This window comes from Urocitellus parryii, chromosome X (assembly GCF_045843805.1).
Source record: "Urocitellus parryii isolate mUroPar1 chromosome X, mUroPar1.hap1, whole genome shotgun sequence".
Lineage (NCBI taxonomy): Eukaryota > Metazoa > Chordata > Mammalia > Rodentia > Sciuridae > Urocitellus > Urocitellus parryii.
In genome coordinates, this window is record NC_135547.1 from 80,708,148 (window position 1) to 80,729,654 (window position 21,507).

The 21,507-nt window shown below is 37.4% G+C and overlaps 2 protein-coding genes across 2 annotated transcripts in view; both read left to right on the forward strand.

Annotated features, from left to right (window-relative positions):
* On the forward strand, positions 1-6,668 carry Cox7b (cytochrome c oxidase subunit 7B). The gene is made up of 3 exons (XM_026405594.2): positions 1-156; positions 3,095-3,219; positions 6,473-6,668. Exons 1-3 carry the CDS (start codon positions 117-119, stop codon positions 6,548-6,550), a joined length of 243 nt encoding a protein of 80 aa, XP_026261379.2. The 5' UTR covers positions 1-116; the 3' UTR covers positions 6,551-6,668.
* A 5,888-nt stretch (positions 6,669-12,556) lies between these two features.
* Atp7a (ATPase copper transporting alpha) overlaps positions 12,557-21,507 on the forward strand; it is a 142,227-nt gene continuing 133,276 nt past the window's right edge. The window contains exon 1 of the mRNA XM_077794064.1: positions 12,557-12,775. The gene's annotated coding sequence lies outside the window, so the exon portion shown is untranslated. The remainder of the gene's footprint in view (positions 12,776-21,507) is intronic.

The window sequence follows — 21,507 nt, forward strand, 5'->3', positions numbered from 1 at the left end:
TTAAGGATTCCTTCCCAAAGCCATTTTGTTTTTCAGGGCTCTCTGCAAGGGTACCTGGAGCGAATTTACTTCAAAGCAGCAGCTGCAGTTGCGGTAGATCCCTCTGCACTTCCACCATGTTTCCCTTGGTCAAAAATGCTCTGAGTCGTCTCCAAGGTGAGCAAAATCGTGAGCAAGCCATTTACAACAGCCTTATATCCGTGTGTCCTCGTGGTCTTTTGGTTTTTCTTGCTCCAACATCCTGGCCCTCTAATTCTACATGCTGTCTCTTATTTCGTCCAAAGTCATTGGGGAGATATCCTTAGCATTGTCTTTATCGTCCGGTGTTTTTGTTTCATTTCCTAGCTCTGTCTCTGCTATTGGAGTCATATCCTCGTACTGCATTTTTAGTCTTGTAACCTATCTACTCTTTGATTATCTCTCGCTTCTAAAGTGATGTCCTACATTTTAGCTTTGGATCCACATTGATTTCTAACCACACATAGAAGAACCTTCTCTCCCGTCCCTACAGCTGTAATTGTAGGAAACTGTAAACCCACCTCTTCACCTGTTTTCATGGCCGGGAGACGACCTAAATGGTAGCCTTGTAGACTTAAAAAGCTATTTGCTGGTTGTTAACTGAAAATTAGTTGCCGTGAGAGCAATCATGGTTATCTTTTTTATCTAGAAGTTAGGCAAATACAGGGAAATCTGAGATCAGCATCATGAACTGAGAAAATAATTATTTCCATATTTGATTTGCACTGAAGGTGACCTTGAGTAATGTGAGTGAAGGTGACCTTATACAATCATCATTTACTAATGTCGCCATACTAATTTTAACTTTACATTAGGAGCATTACTTGACTGTCTTCTAAACACTCAAGCAGTTTTTAAAATAAATGAAAAAATAGTAGCCCTACTAGGTTTCATATGCCAAAAGCCGTGCTCATTATTTCTTTAACTTGGGGTAAATGATTTAATCTCTGAACCTGTTTTCTGCTTTATAAAAGATTAGTAGATAAAACTTGCCTCATAGGATTGTTGACGATTATATGAAATTACCAATGTATGTTAACTAAATCATATTTTGTCGCAGAGGACAGATCTGAAGAAATCCACTTGGGTAATCTGTTTAAGTCAGAATTTTTGGTAATCATAATTTCTTTGCCCTTTAAGCAAGTGGGGAAATCTTGTACCTTAGGAATGCTTTTCTGTTTCTTTCAGTGTGGAATTTTTTTTTTTTTTTTTTTACTGTTCTGGAACAGAATACATTGTGAAATGTTTGTAAGATTGCACATCCTGGATGTGAGTTCTTAAAGATGAAAATGAAAGCTAAGATAGTTAGAAGAACAAAAAATAAAGGTTAAATGACTATCATGAAATAACCTGTTGTACCACATAGAAACCACTATATTCTTAAATGTTAGTGAATGTGAAATGTTGCTATTTCTTTAGTATGCAGCATACTTTGATGTGTGTATATATACACGTATACATACACACATTTTGAGGCTTTTTATAACAATAAGGACTTGCTACTTAACTTGGAGAGGCAGGAAAAAAAAAAACAAACTTCCAGAATCTCTTGTTTCTTTCCCAAGTTGTCCTTCTCAGTTCCTGGACAGTTTGAAAGGTTGTTGTACCCTTTCTACAAGAATATAGTAAAAGCTAAGTTTTAATTTTATCATTCTGCTTAAAAATCTTTACTGTCTTCCCCAGCCTAGGAAAAAAATGCACCTTGTCCTTCAACTAAATGTAATTGATTTTCCAGTACACAGAGCTTTTCTGTCTCTGCCTCTTTCCCACATTAACAACCAAAACCTATCTGCCATTCAAAGTGCTTAGCTAATTCTACTTGCTTATATTGTAGTGATTTGTGTCTTCATGTGTAGTATCCTTTTTCAGTCTGGAAGTTGTCTGGTGACAGATATCTGTTTTTTTCATGTTTTTATTCTATTACAGTGTGGTCCCCTATTCATTAATAATTTGTTGAGGTGGAAGCAGCCCGTCAGCAGATAGGAAGTTGGGATAGGGGTACTGGAGATTGAACCCAGGTGTACTTTAACACCAAGCTACATCTCCAAACCTTTATATTTTTTTATTTTGAAGTTGATGATGCTGGCCTTGAACTTGTGATCCTTCTGTCTTAGCCTCCCCAGTTGCTGAGATTACAGGAGGGTACCACTGTGCCTTACTGAGTATTAATATCTTAAATATCCAGATTACTTTAGTTTTCTAGGGTTTTATTGTAGTAATAATTTAAGGTCACTAACATTTAGTGTGCTATAAATTTCATTTTGAGTTTATTTGCCTTTGTATGTTTTAAGTTTGTTGAGTGTTGTTAACTTGAGTGAAAATTAAAGTTATACGTATTCAAATTAATGAGTAGAAGCCAAGTTCCATCCACTTAGTGATGTTATTGGCATCACTTTTTTTTTTTTAAGAGAGGGAGAATTTTTAAAAAATATTTATTTTTCAGGGCTGGGGATGTGGCTCAAGCGGTAGCGTGCTCACCTGGCATGTGTGCGGCCCGGGTTCGATCCTCAGCACCACATACAAACAAAGATGTTGTGTCTGCCAAAAACTAAAAAATAAATATTAAAAAATTCTCTCTCTCAAAGAAAAAAAAATTATTTTTCAGTTTTCGGTGGACACAACATCTTTATTTTTTATTTTTTATGTGGTGCCGAGAATCAAACCCAGCGCCCCGTGCATGCCAAGTGAGCGCGATAGGGCTTGAGCCACATCCCCAGCCCTATTGGCATCACTTGTTACTTGCTTTTGCCCCCTACGTTTTATTATGAATAGTTTCAAACAGAAAAGATTTGGAAGAATTACATGATGAGCATCCACATACTTACCATGTAGAGTCTGTGATTGTTATATTACTGTATTTGTTTATTCACATATCTGTCCATTTGTCAATTGATCTTATTTTTGATGCATTTCAAAGTATACTACTGTGTTTTTAGCTGCAATGTGTTTTTAACATTTTATTGAACTGTGTTATACTATAATTTCCTTGACTTTTTAATTGGCAGTATCAGTTACATGTGTTATCTTTTCCTGATAATTGATATACTTATGTAATTTTTTTTTTCTTTCCTGTAAGTTCGAAGCATTCAGCAAACAATGGCAAGGCAGAGTCACCAGAAACGTGTACCTGATTTCCATGACAAATATGGTAATGCCATATTAGCTAGTGGAGCCATTTTCTGTATTTCTGTATGGACATATGTAAGTATTGTTGATTGATAATCCTTTTTGTGGTTCTGGGGATTGAACACAGGGCCTACCCATGATAGGCAAGCACTTTTCACCGAGCTGTACCCCCAGTTCCAATAATTTTGTTAGATATTTCTTTTTTTATTTTGCTCCATGTATTAAAAAATGTTTTAACAAAGTACTACACATATGTAGTTAGGAGAGGCTGGGGATTTAGCTCACTTTGTAGAGTGCTTGCCTTGCATGCACAAGGCCCTGGGTTTGATCCCCAGTACCCCCCCCCAAAAAAAACACCCCCAAACAAACAAACATATGTAGTTAGGAGGGACTTGAAAGATTATCTGATCTAGGGCTAAGGATGTGGCTCAAGCGGTAGCGCGCTCGCCTGGCATGCGTGCGGCCCGGGTTCGATCCTCAGCACCACATACAAAGAAAGATGTTATGTCCACCATTAACTAAATAATAAATATTAAAAATTCTCTCTCACTCTTAAAAAAAAAAAGATTATCTCTGCCCAGTACAAGTATTTCCTCCTTAATATTCAGCATTCACCTATCTTCTATTCTTAATATTTCCAGTCACAAATTGCTTATTAGATCACAGAGTGGTTTTTTGCCAATTGTGCATCTGTAAAAAGGATCTTATCATTGTGTTAAAATGTTTCCTGCATATCTGTTGTTCATTTGCAATATAGAAATTTTGATCTATCATGTTTCCATATGACAGACATTAAATATTAGAAAATTGATATCATGAGCTGGAGGTGTAGTTCAGTGGTAGAGCACTTGCCTGGCATATACAAGGCCATAGATTCAATCTCTAGCACAAGAGGAAAAAAAAAAAAGATGATGATGAGGAAAAGGAAATTGCTATCATGTCTCTTTAATCTTCTCTTTTAAGATTAAACATCTTTAGTTCTGTTGGTCATTTTTCTTGGGCTGGGATTCAAACCCAGGGCCTCTTGCATGCTAGGCAGGCACTCTACCACTATTTAAATGGTTGGGAAGAACTACTTCTCTAGTTCCCCTCTATCTATCTATCTATCTATCTATCTATCTATCTATCTCTCTAGTTCCCCTCTATCTATCTATCTATCTATTTATTTAATTTTGAGACTGTGCCTTGCTAAATTGCTGGGGCTGGCCATGAACTTGCCATCCTCTTGTCATGGCCTCCGGAGTTGCTGAAAAATAGTCATGTGCTACCATGCCTGACCTGTGGATCATTTTTTGTTCTATAGTTTCCAGGATTTTCACTAACTTAGGCCACTTCCTAGATAAAACTTAAGTGATCAGATTTTCTTCTAAAATTTTAGAATTTTCTGTAACAATTTTAGAATTTGAGTACAATATTCCTGATGGATAAGATGTAAAGTAACTTTCTTTCCATATTTTATATATATTGTTTATAGTTTACTTTTTTTTTTGTACTGAGGATTGAAACCAGGGGCACTTAACCATTGAGCCACGTCCCCAGACCTTTTTTGTATTTTATTTAGAGACAGCATCTTGCTGAGTTGTTTAGGGCCTCACCAAATTGCTGAGGCTGGCCTTTACCTCAAGATCCTCTTGCCTCAGCCTCTTAAGCTGCTGGGATTACAGGTGTGCCATACAGCACCTGGCTACAGTTTACAGTTAACAATCTATTTACCAGTCACTATTAATTGATAAAATAGGAGTCCTGAAATTTTAAATAAATATGTAAGTAGAGTTTAAAAGAAATCAGCTGTTGCCTTGATAAACAAAGAAGCTGTATTTAGACTTCTTTCTTGTTTTGTTTTTTTCTGAAATCAGACATAATGTTTGTTTTTTTTTGTTTGTTTTTTTTTTTTTTAATATTTATTTTCTAGTTCTCGGCAGACACAACATCTTTGTTGGTATGTGGTGCTGAGGATCGAACCCGGGCCGCACGCATGCCAGACGGGCGCGCTACCGCCTGAGCCACATCCCCAGCCCAAATGTTTGTTTTTTGATTGTTTTTGGTGCTGAGAATTGAATCCGGGATTTGTGCATGCTAAGCACATGCTCGGGGCTGAGGATGTGGGTCAAGCGGTAGCGTGCTCGCCTGGCATGCCTGCGGCCTGGGTTCGATCCTCAGCATCACATACAAACAAAGATGTTGTATCCGCTGAGAACTAAAAAATAAATATTACAAAAATTCTCTCTCTCTCCCCCTCTCTCACTCTCTCTCTTAAAAAAAAAAAAAAAAAAAAAAGCACATGCTCTACCACTGATATCTATCCCCAACCCTGAAATAAGATAAAGTATTGGGCTGGGGATGTGGCTCAAGCGGTAGCACGCTCGCCTGGCATGCCTGCGACCCGGGTTCGATCCTCAGCACCACATACCAACAAAGATGTTGTGTCCACTGAGAACTAAAAAATAAATATTAAAAATTCTCTCTCTCTCACTGTCTCTTTAAAAAAAAATAAGATAAAGTATTAAAATCAATGTGTACTCAATTATGGTAAACAAATATTTAACAAATGTGTGATTAGAGGAGATTTTGGAAGTTAAATAATATTTAACAAATGTGTGATTAGAGGAGATTTTGGAAGTTAAATACATCTTTTTTTTTTTAAAGTTACACACGGACACGATGTCTTTATTTTTTATGTGGTGCTGAGAATCGAACTCAGCGCCTCACACGTGTGAGGTCTGCTCTTTACCACAGAGCTACAGCCCCAGCCCCTGGAATTTAAATATTTTTGTTTTTAAATATTTTATTAGTTATTGATGCACCTTTTATTTGTTTACATGTGATGCTGATAATCGAACCCAGTTCCTCATACATGGGAGGCAAACGCTCTACCACTGGGCCATAACCCTAGCTAAATACTTCTTAATTACAAAGTGTCTTTGGCAGTTATTTATCAGTTGTGGTTGAGGGAAGCAATATTTTGAGGAGGTACTATGGCACCATGAAGTGTAAATTTCAATTAAGTAAAATTTGAAAATTTGTTTCCTTACTCATACTAGCCATATTTCAAGGCTTAGTAGCCATCTTTGGCTAGTGACTACAATACTGGGTAGCACAGATATAGAACATTTCCTTCATCTTTAGAAGTTCTAATGAATAGCACTGCTCCGGAGAATTAAGACAACAATTAGGTTTGACCTACATGAGGGCACTATATCCCAGGTGAGTTTCTGTATATTTATAACCTTTAGAGTAAAATATCTTTATCACTTCCAAGATGTAGGCTCCAAGAGAACATGGATTTGGGTTTAAACATGTATAACTGACAGTATTTTAATTCTTACAGACAGCAACACAAATTGGAATAGAATGGAACCTGTCCCCTGTTGGCAGAGTCACCCCAAAGGAGTGGAGAAATCAGTAATCATGCCAGCTGATGTAATACTGAATTTCAAAACCAACTCAAAATTGATGCCAAGTAAAAGCACTGTGTACCTACTAAATATGGCATTTATTGAAGAAATAAAGTATGCTTGAAACAATCATTGTAGATTTTCTTTCCTTTGTAAATGAACTAAGCTGTACATTTTTCATTTATTTACCCTTTGTGTTCATATTAAAGTCAAAATAGTATAACACTTTTTAAAATAACTTCTTTGAAGTAGTATGAAAGGGAAATTTAGTTATCTGGAAGTCAACTTTATAGTAAGCTAGAATTATAGTTAATGAATAACCAATAGCAGAGCTATTTAGATCATCTTTGAGCTAAGTTTGGCCCATGTATTGATTATGTCTACTGCTTTCTAGCTTTCATGTTTATATTTTGATTCGGCATTATTAACTCCTTTTCACTCTTAGTTTAGTGAATTTAGGATGTCATCACAGCCAAGGAATAATGGTCCCATAAAATGAATTACTAGGTTGTGTCAAGCATAGCTAGTTATTTGGCTTCTCTGGAATATTCACCTTAATTAGAGGTTTTGAATTTTAGCATATTAGGGATATTTATAATGTTATTAAACAAAGGATCTGTCAAATATAGTCTATTTTTAGTTATATAGCTGTAGATATAATTATATTAGAATTATCTAAGTTCAAAGTGATATTTGTTTTTTATTTATCTTTCTTACATGACAATAGTGGAATGCATTACAATCATAGTTATCTATTCACACCATTTTTCATAACTATATAAGATATGTTTACTTCAAATTATTTTTTTGCATTACAATTTTTTTAAAGAGAATTTTTAAATTATTTTTCAGTTTTCGGTGGACACAACATCTTTATTTTTTTATTTTTATGTGGTGCTGAGGATGAACCCAGCGCCCCACTCATGCCAGGTTACCGCTTGAGCCACATCCCCAGCCCAGCATTACAATTCTTAATACACCTTTATACCACAATTTATCATATCTGATTGAATATAAAGTGTGTTGACACCGAATTCACATCTTCATAGATGTGTTTTGTATAATGATGAGAGACTCCTTCCACCATCCATGCTATTCCCCTTCTCCCTTTCAAAGTGATATTTGATATCAGTGAGTGACCTCTTGGTTTTCTATAATGGCAGTGTTATAACATTTCAACTTGTGGATTGTCCTGAGTTTAATATATGACATTGGCCTTGATGTGTAAAATGTTAGGTGAAGAAAAAAAAAGGTGAAGAAATTTACTCATACCATATTTCTTTACTTCCTTGGCTAAGAGCTATAGTCTTCTGTGTTTTTTAAATAGTACTCTAGTAAGCAGAAAATGGAATTTTAATCAAGTAATCTATATTAGGTAAATGTAAACATTTCTTTTTTTGTTGGTACAAAACCTAGGGGTGCTTTGATACTGAGTTTCATTTCTAGTCCTTATCTTTTTTGATTCAGTGTCTTGCTAAGTTGCTAAGGCTGGCCTTGAACTTGTACTCTTCTTGCCTCAGTCTCCTGAGTTACATTTACCACCATTCCTTGTAAATGTAAAGATTTCTAAAATCTGCTTACCTGATCTATAAAAGTTGTATGTTGTCTTTAGCAATCTCCAAGTTTACCTGATGTAGATAATGACTTATACTTAATCAAACATTTGAAACAAGTATGCTTTCATGGCAGCATGTCCTAGCATCTCAACAAATGCACCAAAGTCAGTGATTACATGCTTTTATATTACTATTTTGCAGAACTGGGGATTGAATTTAGGGATACTCTACAACTGAGCTACATCCCCAGGCCTCCCCCAACCTTTTAAAATATTTTTTAGTCGTCAATGGATATTTATTTATTTATTTATATGCAGTTCTGAGGATGGAACCCAGGGCCTCACACATGCCAGGCCACTGCTCTACCACTGAACCACAACCCCAGCCCTTTTTATATTTTTATTTTGAGACAAGGTCTTGCTAAATTCTTGAGGATGGCTTCAAACTTGAGATCCTCTTGCCTCAGCTTCCTGAGTAGCAGGTATTAGGCATTACTGTACGTGTGTGTGTGTGTGTGTGTGTGTGTATGTGTATATACTTTTTGTGTTAGTGGAGATTGAACCTAGTGGTATACCACTGAGCTACATTCCCAGCCACTTTTAATTTTATTTTTGAAATGTTTTTGCTAAATTGCTGAGGCTGGCCTTGAGCTTGTGATCCTCCTGCCTCAGTCTTCCTGGTAACTGGGATTACAGATGTGCACCACTGTACACAGAAGAAGGGGTCTGTTTGCCCTAAAACCATCCCATTTTAGGGGAAGGCAGGTAACAGGGATTGAATTTAGGGCTGTGCTACATACCCAGCTTTTATTTTGAGACAGGGTCTTGCTAAATTGCTGAGGGTGGCCTCAAACTTGCAATCCTGCCTCAAGTCACTAAGATCACAGACACGCACGCCACCGCCCCCCCTGCGTACTGTGCCCATCTTTATTGATAAAATTTGAACATGTTATGAAATCTCTGTAGAAATGTTCCATAATAGGACTGACACTTTCAAATGTGTACAAATCTGAGTTATGATTAAACAAAATGTCTTGTGGAAGTCTAAACCTTCTATTAGCTTCTATGTCTTCTCATTTAACAATTATCACTCATTTCTAATGACTGGAGGTAATTAATGATCAGTATGATTTGTATCACTTCTGTAAGGTAAGTAGTTGTCAGTGTCTCTGTTTGCTAGCAAAAGTATGTTTATTTGTGTGATGAGACCTGGTGGTGGTAGTCAGCATCTATGAACAAGCTGTGTGTGTGTGTGTGTGTGTGTGTGTGTTGTGCTGGGCAGGGCATTAAAACTCAGGACCTCACATTCCAGAAAGGCACTCTACACCCTTAGCCCTGAACAGGATTCTAAAACTTTTTTTGGCTGGGGATATAGCTCAGTGGTAGAGCACTTGCCTAGCATGTGTGAGGCCCTGCGTTTGATCCCTAGAACTGCAAAGCAAACTTGTAGTTAATCTTGTTCTAATGGGTAATTCTAAGACTAACTTGACCACTGCTAGTAAGGAAACATTAGAGTAAATAATTTTTTGTCCTATCATAATAGTCTGACCTCGCAGCTTTCTTAGTGCACTCAGCCAAAAAAAAGTTCTATCTTTTCATACAAATGCACTGTTTATCCCATAACATTACTTTCAGAGTTTTAATGCCTAAAGTTGAAAGGTTGTCAAATTAGTCTTCTTATCTTCAATTATTTAATATGCCTACAAATTTGGATAAAGGACTCACATTAAAAGCATTGCCAATTCATTAAACATTTTATTGGAAAGATAAGCATTTTAAAATTGAGGTGGGGCTGGGGATGTGGCTCAAGTGGTAGCTTGCTCGCCTGGCATGCATGCGGCCTGGGTTTGATCCTCAGCACCACATACAAAGATGTTGTGTGAGCCGAAAATTAAAAAAAAAAATTAAAAAATTAAAAAATTCTCTCTCTCTCTCTCTCTCTCTCTCTCTTTTAAAAAAATAAATAAAATTGAGGTGAATGTTGTCAATCCAATTTCTTGGAGATGTTTTGTTTGTATTGTTGGGGGTTGAATCCAGGGCTGCTTTATCACTGAGTAACATCCCCAGCCCTTTTTGAGACAGGATCTTGCTATATTGCTGAGCCTGGCCTGGAACTTGTAATCATCCTGCCTCCCCATCCTGGGATTATATGTTTGTGTCACTGCACCCAGCATAAATCTCATTCTTAATTTTTACTCCAATACAATTATTTTGCATGTATACTCTAGTACTTTTAATTTTGTTCAATTTATCTAGAATGAGAGATACTGTGGTAGTTGTAGAGGCCCAAATGTTTTTACCTTGGTGATTATTCACTTTATTGGAGATATTAATACTACCTTTTAAGCATTTTGGGGCACTTGCTATGTATTCAATTCCCAGCAAACCAGAAGACTTACTGAAAGGCATATTCCTCTATTTGAAAGCTCATTCAATATGGTAATTATGAATATGTTAGTATGTTTGTGCACTGATAAGAAGGATTAGGGACGACACATTTAAAGGTAGAAGGTATTTAAGAGTGAGGGAAAGGCTGAGTGAAGTGTGGTTGAGAGAGGATTTTTTTATGGTGCTGAGGATTGAACCCATGGCCTCAAGCATGGTAAGTAGGTTCTCTACCACTGAGCCACACCCCCAGCCCTCATCTAGGATCATGCAGCACAGAGTGATAAACTTCAATATTTATATAGATTACAGAGACATTGGATCTGATATTCTGCTTCTAATATAGCTATATTCCTGGCTTTTGCCTTTCAGTGAATTTCAGTGAATTTAATATCATAGCTAAAAATCAAGTTGTTAATATTTGGCAACCCACTTAAAAGGTATCTTAATTTTTGTGATTTTTTTATGTGATGCTGGGAGTGGAACCCAGGACCTTGTACATGCTAGGCAAACAACCACTGAGCCACACTCCTAGCCTTCTCATATGATGTAATTTTTAAGATTTTAAATTATGTGCTGAATTTTTATCAATAAATCTGCACACATTTATTGACATATTTATTTATTAAAGAGAGAGTGAGAGAGGAGAGAGAGAGATAGAGAGAATTTTTAATATTTATTTTTTTAGTTCTTGGTGGACACAACATCTTTGTTGGTATGTGGTGCTGAGGATCGAACCCTGGCCGCACGCATGCCAGGCGAGCGCGCTACCGCTTGAGCCACATCCCCAGCCCCTATTGACATATTTATTGACAACTATAACTTAATACCTGGGAAGATATGGAGTCCTGAGGCAAAGTTTTTATTTATGTGGATAGGTGTAGGGGGAAGAGAAAAATTTTGAAATACTTAAATGTAGGCAAAAAATTTAGATCTGTGGATAACTTTAAATAGTGCATATCAAGGGTTAACAGGAATTTGACAACTGGTAGAATGGAAATTATTTTATTTAACATTTAAATAATATTAACTAATATGCTTAGTTTGTGCCATACACTTTTCTTTTTACATATATTTACAAATATTATTTACTTGAATATTTTTACAAATATTTGCACTTTGTGTACTATTTTGAATTCTGCAGCATTATTAGACTTTTTAATTTTCTGTGGGAACTGTGTTTAAATAGTTCCAATTGAATTACAAATAATCATGTGATTAGTTTCCCCTTAATTTTATGACAGCTATTTCATGAGAGGAATTAGGAAAAAGCTACATCTTGTTAGGAAATAAGTGAAATGGAGACTCTTCCTCTTTTACTGTCCATAATATTAAAAAAAATCTTAGAATTTTGGTGCTTTTTAAAATGTCAAATTGGAACCTAAGAACAATATATATTTTTCTCAGAAACTTTCTATACTGTTTATTTTGTTTTTAGATTTTATATAGCTCATTTCCATACAAATTTACAATGATAGGTGCTCTAATATTTTTTGCATCCCTGGAATCCTCCAAGACTTTAAAATGTTGGTTCAATGAACAAATACATGAGGAAATGGTTCAGAGCTTGGAATATGTAAGTTACTGTAACATCCTAATACAAAGATTATGAATGTATAAATGGGTTGAGGATAAGATTATGGTTCTGGTGTTAATGTCTGCAGTTAGGTTACACAGTAAGAGAAGTTAACAAATTGACAGTTCATGCCCAGGAACTATGTAAAAGATGATTTACAAGCATTTCTTATGGTATATCTTGGCCTGAGGTTTGGAAACAACAAATGACCAAGATATTGTTTTGGTAGATGGTAGATTTCATATCTCTCTCTCTCTCTCTCTTTTTGGCTTAGTTTGATTTGGGGGTTCCGGCGCTGGGGGAAAGAGGACTCTGCAGCGCTGAAACCAAGCCTGGCTTGAGGCTGCGTGTCAGCCTGGGGGCAGCAGAGGGCGGGAGAAGCTTGACTCTAGGCCCTGCGATCCCTTTCACGTGACGCGTCGCTTTCATTCCCTTGTGGGCCCTGCTTCCGGCCGGGGCATCACCCGGAAGTGGGGGTAATCGAGAGAGGGAGGGGTAAGGACTGCCGGCCGCGGCGGCTGGGGTGGAAAAAGAAGAAGCAGAGGGAGGAGTTGCTGCTGCCACCACAGCCTCCGCCACAGCCGCCGCGGCTACTGTGACTTCCCGGAGCGTGTGAGCGTGGAGGTTGCTTGCGTGGATTTATCGCTGCCTCGGTCCGAGTAGCTCTGGAGGCTTATCCACAGGACAGGAAAAAAAAAAAAACAAAAAAACCCAAAACAGGTAAGTCCTACATCGGCTTCCCGTCATCCCCTTCTACTGGAGGGGGTGTTCTGTGCTGTCAGTCTGTACCACCCCGCGTGGTGAGAAGGTCATGTTAATCTGGGGCAATCTCGAAACTCTCTTACCTTCACAATTCAGATATTTACCACACTTACGTTTTACTTCCCCAAACGGGATAGAGGAGGGATTACATCCTCACCCGTGTCACTTTCTTATACCATCCGGGGGAAGAGTCTCTTGATCATCCATGGCCTATGTTAATTAATTGAGTGCAGGAGAAGGTCTGTGTCCGGTGTTGGAAGTGACATCTCTGTATGCTTTGGAAACTAAGGTATTAAGATCACCATTACTGATGAAGTAATTTAAAAATAAATAAGTATTTGGATGCCTGACTTGCTCTGGAAGGGAGCATAGGCTGAATTAAGAGAGCCCTCTTGTTTCCACTACATTTTCTTCATTGTGCCCCTTTTCTAGTAAAGTTACTCTGCATCCTTGCTGTGGCACCTCTATCTCTGTCTCTCTCTAATGTTAGGTATCGAATCCAGGGCTGTGCACAGCGTGTTATTTTTAACACTTTTAGTTTGTAGACGCTGTTATCTTAAGCACTGACAACACTCCTAACGTTTTACAGGGCAATATTTTTCCATAATCTAAACTTTTAATCATAGCCTTTTCATCTCTAGCAATACTGCTTTGTTTTGAGACAATGTGTGCAGAACATTGAATTAAGTGATATTGAGGTGTGGGAGGTGGGGGGTTGCACAAGACTAAGACTTCTTGCCTTCAAAAGAGTCTGCAATCAAGTCAGTCGGCTTCAGCTATGAAGACATTGGGTTCTAAAAGTTCCACTAATTAAATTACTAGGTTTTAAAAATCTCATCCTTTTTTTCCCCTCAGTTCTTGTTTTTTTCAATGGATATTTATTTATTTATATGCAGCGCTGAGAATCGAACCTTGTGCTTCACACATGCTAGGCAAGAGCTCTACCACTGAGCTATGACACCAGTCCCAAATCTCATCCTTTTTAAAGGTTATTTTGAACTAAGATTTTAGTATTTTTTAAAATTTCAAACTTTTTTGTTTACAGTAATGACATGACGGTTTTTAAAAACAGTCTCACAATGTAGTAGGAAAGATAGATACATGATCACTAAGCACAGTAACATTACATATTTGAAACAGGATGTGTTTATGAGAGAGCAGGGAATGGAACATTTGAACTTGGCATTGAATATTGGATAGGATTTAGCTTTGCAGGAATGGAAGGGGGCAGGACAGTCCAGGTAGAAGAAATTATGTGAGTAATGCTTCCGGGGCTGGAAAGATGAAGGACATTTTATCACTCACTGTCTGTCAGTGTCTCTATTTCTTTATCATGGTACTGGGGACTGATCTCCAGGGTCAGCCTATAACCCCAGCTGCTGGGGAGGCTGAAGCAGGAGGATCACTTGAGCCCAGCAGTTCAAGGAAAACCTGAACAACATAGAGATACCCTGTCTCAGGGAAGAGACTTGCTATCCTTTTATTCTTTGGGATGTGCTGAATCTCACACAATCCACAATTTTTTTAAATTCTGATTGAGTTTTTGCCTTAAGTTTTAACTTTATATCATTTTTAAAAATTGCTGGGAATGAATAATGTGTGTGTGTGTGTGTGTATTGCTGGGGATCAAACCCAGGACCTCACACATGGCCAGTGTGTGCATGTGTGTGTGTGTGTGTGTGTGTGTGGGTGCTGGTGATCAAATCCAAGGCCTTACACTTGCCAAGCAAGTGCTCTGTCACTGAGCGATATCCTCAACCAATGAATACAATGAATACCATTTTTAAAACCAAAAGATGTTCTGTTTCTTTTCTTAAGGAAGTCTTTGCTTTTCCTTTTCTCCTTCAAGGTGACTTCTCTCTTAGTCTTCTTAACCTGATAGTAACTATACTTTTCCAATCACAGTTGAGATCTTGATTTGTGGCCTCTAAGTAGGGTTAAATATTAATCCTTCCAAGTAATAGGTTAATATCTCTATTCTTTAATATAGAGGGTTATTTTTCTTGAAACCAAGCATGCAGAAACAGTAAAATTTATTGAGAGAGAGAAATAGAGAGAGGAGGAGGAGGAGGAGGAGGAGGAGGAGGAGGAGGAGGAGGAGGAGGAGGAGGAGGAAGAAAAAAAGAGGAGGCAGCAAAAATAACCCCTGCTGCTGGGAGTGCTGGTACACACCTGTAATCCTGGATACTCAATATTCTGAGGCAGGAGAATGGCAAGTTCAAGACTAGCCTCAGCAACTTAGTGAGACCCCTCTCAAAAAAAAAAAAAAATAGGTGAGGGGCTGGGGTTGTGGCTCAGCAATAGAGCACTTGCCTAGCACATGTGAGGCACTGGATTCAATCCTCAGCACCACATAAAAATAAATAAATAATATAGAGTTATCATGTCCATGTATAACTAAAAAAGATTTAAAAAAACTAACTGCAGTTTTTTAATATTTATTTTTTAGGTGTAGTTAGATACAATGCCTTTATTTTATTTATTTTTATGTGGTGCTGACAATCGAACCCAGGGTCTCACATGTGCTAGGTGAGCATTCTACAGCTGAACCACAACCCCAGCTCACTAACTGCAGTTTTTTTTTTTTTTTTTTTTAAAGAACTGAGGATATAGCTAAGTGGTAAAGAATCCTGGGTTTCCCCAACTAACATCCTGCAACCTTTACTTCTGTGAGAGCTCTAGAGGCAATACCTTTCTTTCTTTCTTTCTTTCTTTTTCTTTTTCTTTTTTTTTTTTGGTACAGGGGTTGAACCCAGGGCCACATTACCACTGAGCTATATCCCTAGCCCTTTTATTTATTTATTTTTATTTTGAATCAGGGTCTCACTAAGTTGCCCAGGATGGCCTCCAACTTGCAATCCTCCTGCCTTAGCATCCTGAGTTGCTGGGATTACAAACGTGTACCACTACACCTGGCTCAATACATCCCTTTTTTTCTATATTCCCTGTTAAAACTGCCTTAATCTATACACTGTATTTATTTATTCATTTATTGAGGTATCAGAGATTGAACTGAAGGGTGCTTAGCCACTGAGCCATATCTCCAGCCTGTTTTTATATTGCATTTTGAGACAAGGTCTCACTGAGTTGCTTAGGGCCTCACTAAATTGCTGAGGCTGGTCTTAAACTTGTAATCCTTCTGCCTCAGCTTCCCAAGTTGTTGGGATTAGAGATGTGTGCCACTGAACTCAGCTTTATACACTGTATTTAAAAGTGCTTGTCAAACTTTATTAATTGAGACTTGACATTCCAATGAGTGAAAATAATCTTCATTTGCTAGTTTAGAAAGAAACTTGTGAGGAAACATTTGAGTTTATAGTCACTGGCAAAGATGAGAATAACATATATGAGAGTAACTACTTGTTTTTATTAAAAGGCAGACCACATTTTACAACATCTATGTTTAAATAGTAGTATTTTGTAGAACATACATCAGAATTGGTGGGGGTAGATAGTTGATCAGCAGTGGTCAGTCCAGATATAACCAATATCCCTGTGATTATATTTTTCACTTCTAAGTCTCAGTGTTCAGGTTAATTGAATGTTATATAACTTGCTTACTTAACTTGATGAAATAGTATGGCAGGAAAACTATCAACATTTCTTTTTTTTTTTTTTTAGAGTGAGAGAGGAGAGAGGAGAGAGAGAGAGAGAGAAAACTTTTTTAAATATTTATTTTTTAGTTCTTGGCGGACATAACATCTTTGTTGGTATGTGGTGCTGAGGATCGAACCCGGGCGGCACGCATGCCAGGCAAGCGCACTACCGCTTGAGCCACATCCCCAGCCCTCAACATTTCTTTATAACATGGTTCTTTAAAGTGAAAAGGCATCTGGGTGCTGCTAGTGTTGCCTGTAATCCCAGCAATTTGGGAGGCTGAGGCAGAAGGATTGCAAGTTCAAGGGCAGCCTCAGCAGTTTAGTGAGGCTCTAAGCAACTCAGTGAGATTCTGTCTCAAAATAAAACAAATAGAAAGGACTGGGGATGTGGCTTAGTGGTAAAGCATCTCTGGGTTCAATTCCCAGAACACAAAAAAAGTGAAAGGGCATGATATTCCTGGTTTCAAAATATATGTTCCTAGGTTGTCCAGCATAGTTAACAAATTAAAATTCTTTTCTAATTTTGTGTGCTCAGGTTTATGGGATATAAATATAATACCAGGAGTCAAAACCCTTCTTTAATGGGAATGAGGAAAAAATCCTAATTTTGAGCAAGTTATGTGCATTTTGTACTATATTTTTTTTCTACATTTAGAATTGTATAGCTATGTCTTGAGGATTTTTATGTTGGTGTTAGGATTGAACCCAGGGGTGCTTTACCACTGCGTCACATCTCCAGCCTTTTTTTAATGTTTTAAAATATTTTTTAGTTGTAGTTGGACACAATACCTTTATTTTATTTATTTATTTTTATGTGGTGCCGAGGATCGAACCCAGGGCCTCACACATGCTAGCTGAGCACTCTACCACTGAGCCACAACTCCAGTCCCCTTTTAAATTTTTTATTTTGAGACAGAGTGTCACTATGTTGCTGAGATCCTCACTAAGTTGCTGAGGCTGGCCTTAAACTTGCAATCCTCTTTCCTCAGCCTCCTGAGTCACTGGGATTACAGGCATCCATCTCTGTGGCTGGCTGCTCTTGAGGATTTGAAAAAAAAGTTGTTTTTGCTTATTTTTATCATAAGTCTCTAGAAGTTTGCTTTTTTCAGACCTATGATCAGGAGTGCATTTTAATGTTATGCTGATTGAAATAAATGTCTTTTTTTCACATGTAAGTTATGTTGTTTTTTTTAATATTTGTTTTTTTAGGTATAGATGGACACAACACAATGCCTTTATTTTTATGTGGTGCTGAGGATCGAACCTGGGTCCCGCCCATGCTAGGCAAGCGCTCTACCACTGAGCCACAATCCCAGCGCCTAGTTATGTTGTTTTAACCTGGCCATTGACATTGTTTCATTTGTTCATTAAAAAGTAATGTATTTTTGTAAAGCATGGTGGCATATGCTTGTAAGCCCAGCTACTTGGTAGGCTGATGCAGGAGGATTGCAAATTTGAAGCCAGCCTGGGCAACTTAGTGAGACTCTTTCTCAGAATTAAAAATTAAGGGCTGGTGATGGAGCTCAGCATGCAAGGCCCTGGGTTCAATCTCCAGTACCAGAAAAAACAAACTAAAGAAAGAGTTCCACGTATAATTTTATCTGTTGTGGTAAGAATAAAGGAAGGTATCTTTTTTTTTTTTTTTGAGAGCAAAGTAACAAGATTTATTAGAGTAATAGAAAGAAGCAGAACTTCCAAAGAGGGAGGGGTCCCAAAAGAGGGATATCCTAACTTTTTTGATGATGATAAAATTATTTGTGCTAAGATTTATTCTTTTTCTATGCTGTTGACCAAAGCCAGGTCATCATCACACATACTAGGCAAGCATTCTACCATGGAGGAGCTACAACTCCAATAGAATTATTTTCTTAATAAATAATAAATTCATTACTGCATTAATTATTGTTAATGCAATATTAAACCAATAATACCAAGAATATGGCAGTAGTTGTTAATAAATATATTGATTGTATTTTTACCACTAATTTTTTTAAAGTAGTGGGGATTGAACCTGGGGGCATTTTACTACAGAACTACATCCCTGGTCCTTTTGTGTGTGTGTGTGTGTGTGTGTGTGTGTGTGTGTGTGTGTGTGTATGAGAGAGAGAGAAAGAGAGAGAGAGAGAGAGAGAGAGAGAGAGAGAGAGAGAGAGACAGGGTCTTGCTAAATTGCTGAGGCTGGCCTCCAATTTGGAATCCTCCTGTCATAGCTTCCTGAGTTACTGGGTTTACAGGTTTGTGCAACTTGCCTGGCTGATTGTGTTATGGAAAAATCATATTGCCACTATTTGCATATAGTGAGTTTCATACTGACCAATAAATTTCTTCTCTTTTACTGTTAGTTCCAAATAGTAGTTGTTAGTTCATATTTATAGCTCTACTATCTTGATACTAATTTCTAATTACAGTTATAAGTGCATTTTTGTATATAAGCCATCAAATTGGTGTCATATCTTCAAATATTATCCATCTAAATCACACCTGTTTCTAGCTGTGTGATAATATTAATTGGGTCATAAAAAACCTTTATAATGTTCAGATACTTTTAAAGACTTAAATTCATTGAATGATGGTGAGTAAAAAAATTTATTTAGTACAGTTTGTTTTTTAACTTTGAGTGCCAGGTATGTGATGAAATAGTTTGTCCACTGTGTTTATTTAAAAAATAACCCACAAATTTCTGTTTCTTAACATTTTAGGGGGCTGGGGATGTGGCTCAAGCGGTAGCACGCTCGCCTGGCATGCGTGTGGCCCAGGTTCGATCCTCGGCACCACATACAAACAAAGATGTTGTGTCCACTAAAAAATAAATATTAAAAATTCTCTCTCTCTCTCTCTCTCTCTCTCTCTCTCTCTCTCTCTAAAAAAATTTTAGGGCAAGTGGTAAGTCATAGGATCTTTGTTCTTATACTTTTTTTTTTTTTTTGGTGGCATTGGAGATTGAACCCAGAGGCTTGTGAAATCTAGGCAAGCACTCTACTGAATACATTCCCATTCCTTTTTATTTTAAACTTTTTTTTTTCTGGTACCAGTGGTTGAACTCAGGGGCACTCAGCCACTGAGCCACATCCCCAGCCCTATTTTGTATTTTATTTAGAGATAGGGCTTCACTAAGTTCTGGGCCTTGCTAAGTTGCTGAGGCTGGCTTTAAACTTGTGGTCTCAGCCTCCTGAGATGCTGGGATTGTAGATGTAAGGCACTGTACCTGGCATAGTTTTATTTATTTATTTTTAATTTATTCATTTTAATTAGGCATATATGATAGCAGAATGCATTTGTTTCATTGTACACAATTGCAGTACAAGTTTACATTTCTCTGGTTGTACACGAAATAGCGTCACACCATATGTGCAGTCATCCATGTGCCTAGGGTAATTATGTCCATCTCATTCCACCATATTTCCTGCCCCTATGCACCCTCCAGTTTTATTTTTAAGTGTATTATTTAAATATTTGCTGAAGATGAGTACACTGGCATGTGCCTGTATTCCTCATGACTCAAGAGGCTTCAGGAGAATGGCAAGTTCAGGGCAGCCTGAGCAACTTAGCCAGACCCTCTCTGAAAATAAAAAATAAAAATTACTGGGGATGTAGCTCAGTGGTAAAGAACCCCTAGCTTTAATCACCAGTATCCCTCTACCAAAAAAAGTGTTGGAGTCTCTGGTACCAAACTGCCTGATTTGGAATCCTAGCTGTTCTCCTTACAACTTGTATGACATTATGAAGACTTTTCCCCTCCTTTCCTTCCTTTTCTTTCCGTCCTATCTGTCCCCCTCCTTCCCTCTCAAGGTAAGGCAGGTTCTCTTACCGGCTATATCCCAACCCCCCCTTTAATTTTGTAAAATGGAAGCAATAACAATACCTACCTCCTGAGATTTTCAATGAGTTGATACATGTCAAGCTATAAGAAGAGTGCCTGGCAGGTAGTAAAAATATAATAAAGTTAGTTTGTAATATTATTTTTAAATATTTATGATAAAAGTAATTTTAACAACATATATAATAAAATTGTAAATTTTAGTTCTGCTGTACTATAAATTTACTAGACTATTGGAGCAATATACTAATCAATATCTACAAGCAATATTTAATTTCCAAATTACACCACAGAAAGTGGAAAACTCATATTGGGAGGGTTCAGTATCCTACAATACACTTACAGAATGTTAACATGGCATCTCAAAACTCATATGACATTTAGCATATCAAGTCACTATGGTGTAGTCATTCTACTTCCCCACCAAGAAAACTCATAACAATCTGCTTGTGTAATTATTAGCAAGCCAGAGACTCTGAGCCATTGAGATTTTCCAGATTATTTCCCAAAATGTCAGCAAAGGAAAAGGCTTTATACATGTCTATCTTACTCTACCAAATGTCTACCTTCTCACATGGATTTTTTTTTTTTTTTTGGTACCAGGGATTGAACCTAGAGGTATTTAACCACAGAGGCACATTCCCAATTCCTGGTGTGTGTGTGTGTGTGTGTGTGTGTGTGTATATACACACACACATACATACATACATACATATACATACACACACACACATATATGTTTTTTGAGACAGGGTCTTGCTAAGTTACCTAAGGACCTTGCTAAGTTGCTGAGGCTGGATTTGAAGTTGGGATCCTCCTGCCTCAGCCTCCTGAGTCACTGGGATTACAGGCATGCAGCATTGCACCTGGCAATAAATGGAATTTTTATGAAGCACATCAGCACTCTAATTATTGTTTATTGTATGCTTATATATCCAGTGTTTACTTAGACCCTGTCAGATATGCAGAGAAACATAAGGCATATTCTTCAATATGTAGCCAGGGAAAGAAATCTAATATCAAACAATTAGAGAGAAATTGCTGATTCTAGGGTATTTGGAATTCACAAATAAATTTAACATGTTCTGTCCACTAGTGGGGAGGTGTGACTTTGGTTCATTTACTTACTCAATAATGATTCATTAAGTAGTTACCATGTTCACCGGGGATATGATAGTAAACACAGTGAATGCTTTCCTGCTTTTGTGGATATTATAGACTAGTTAGGTTTTAGGATTTAATTATGTATAAGAGAGCATTCTAGATGAGGGGAC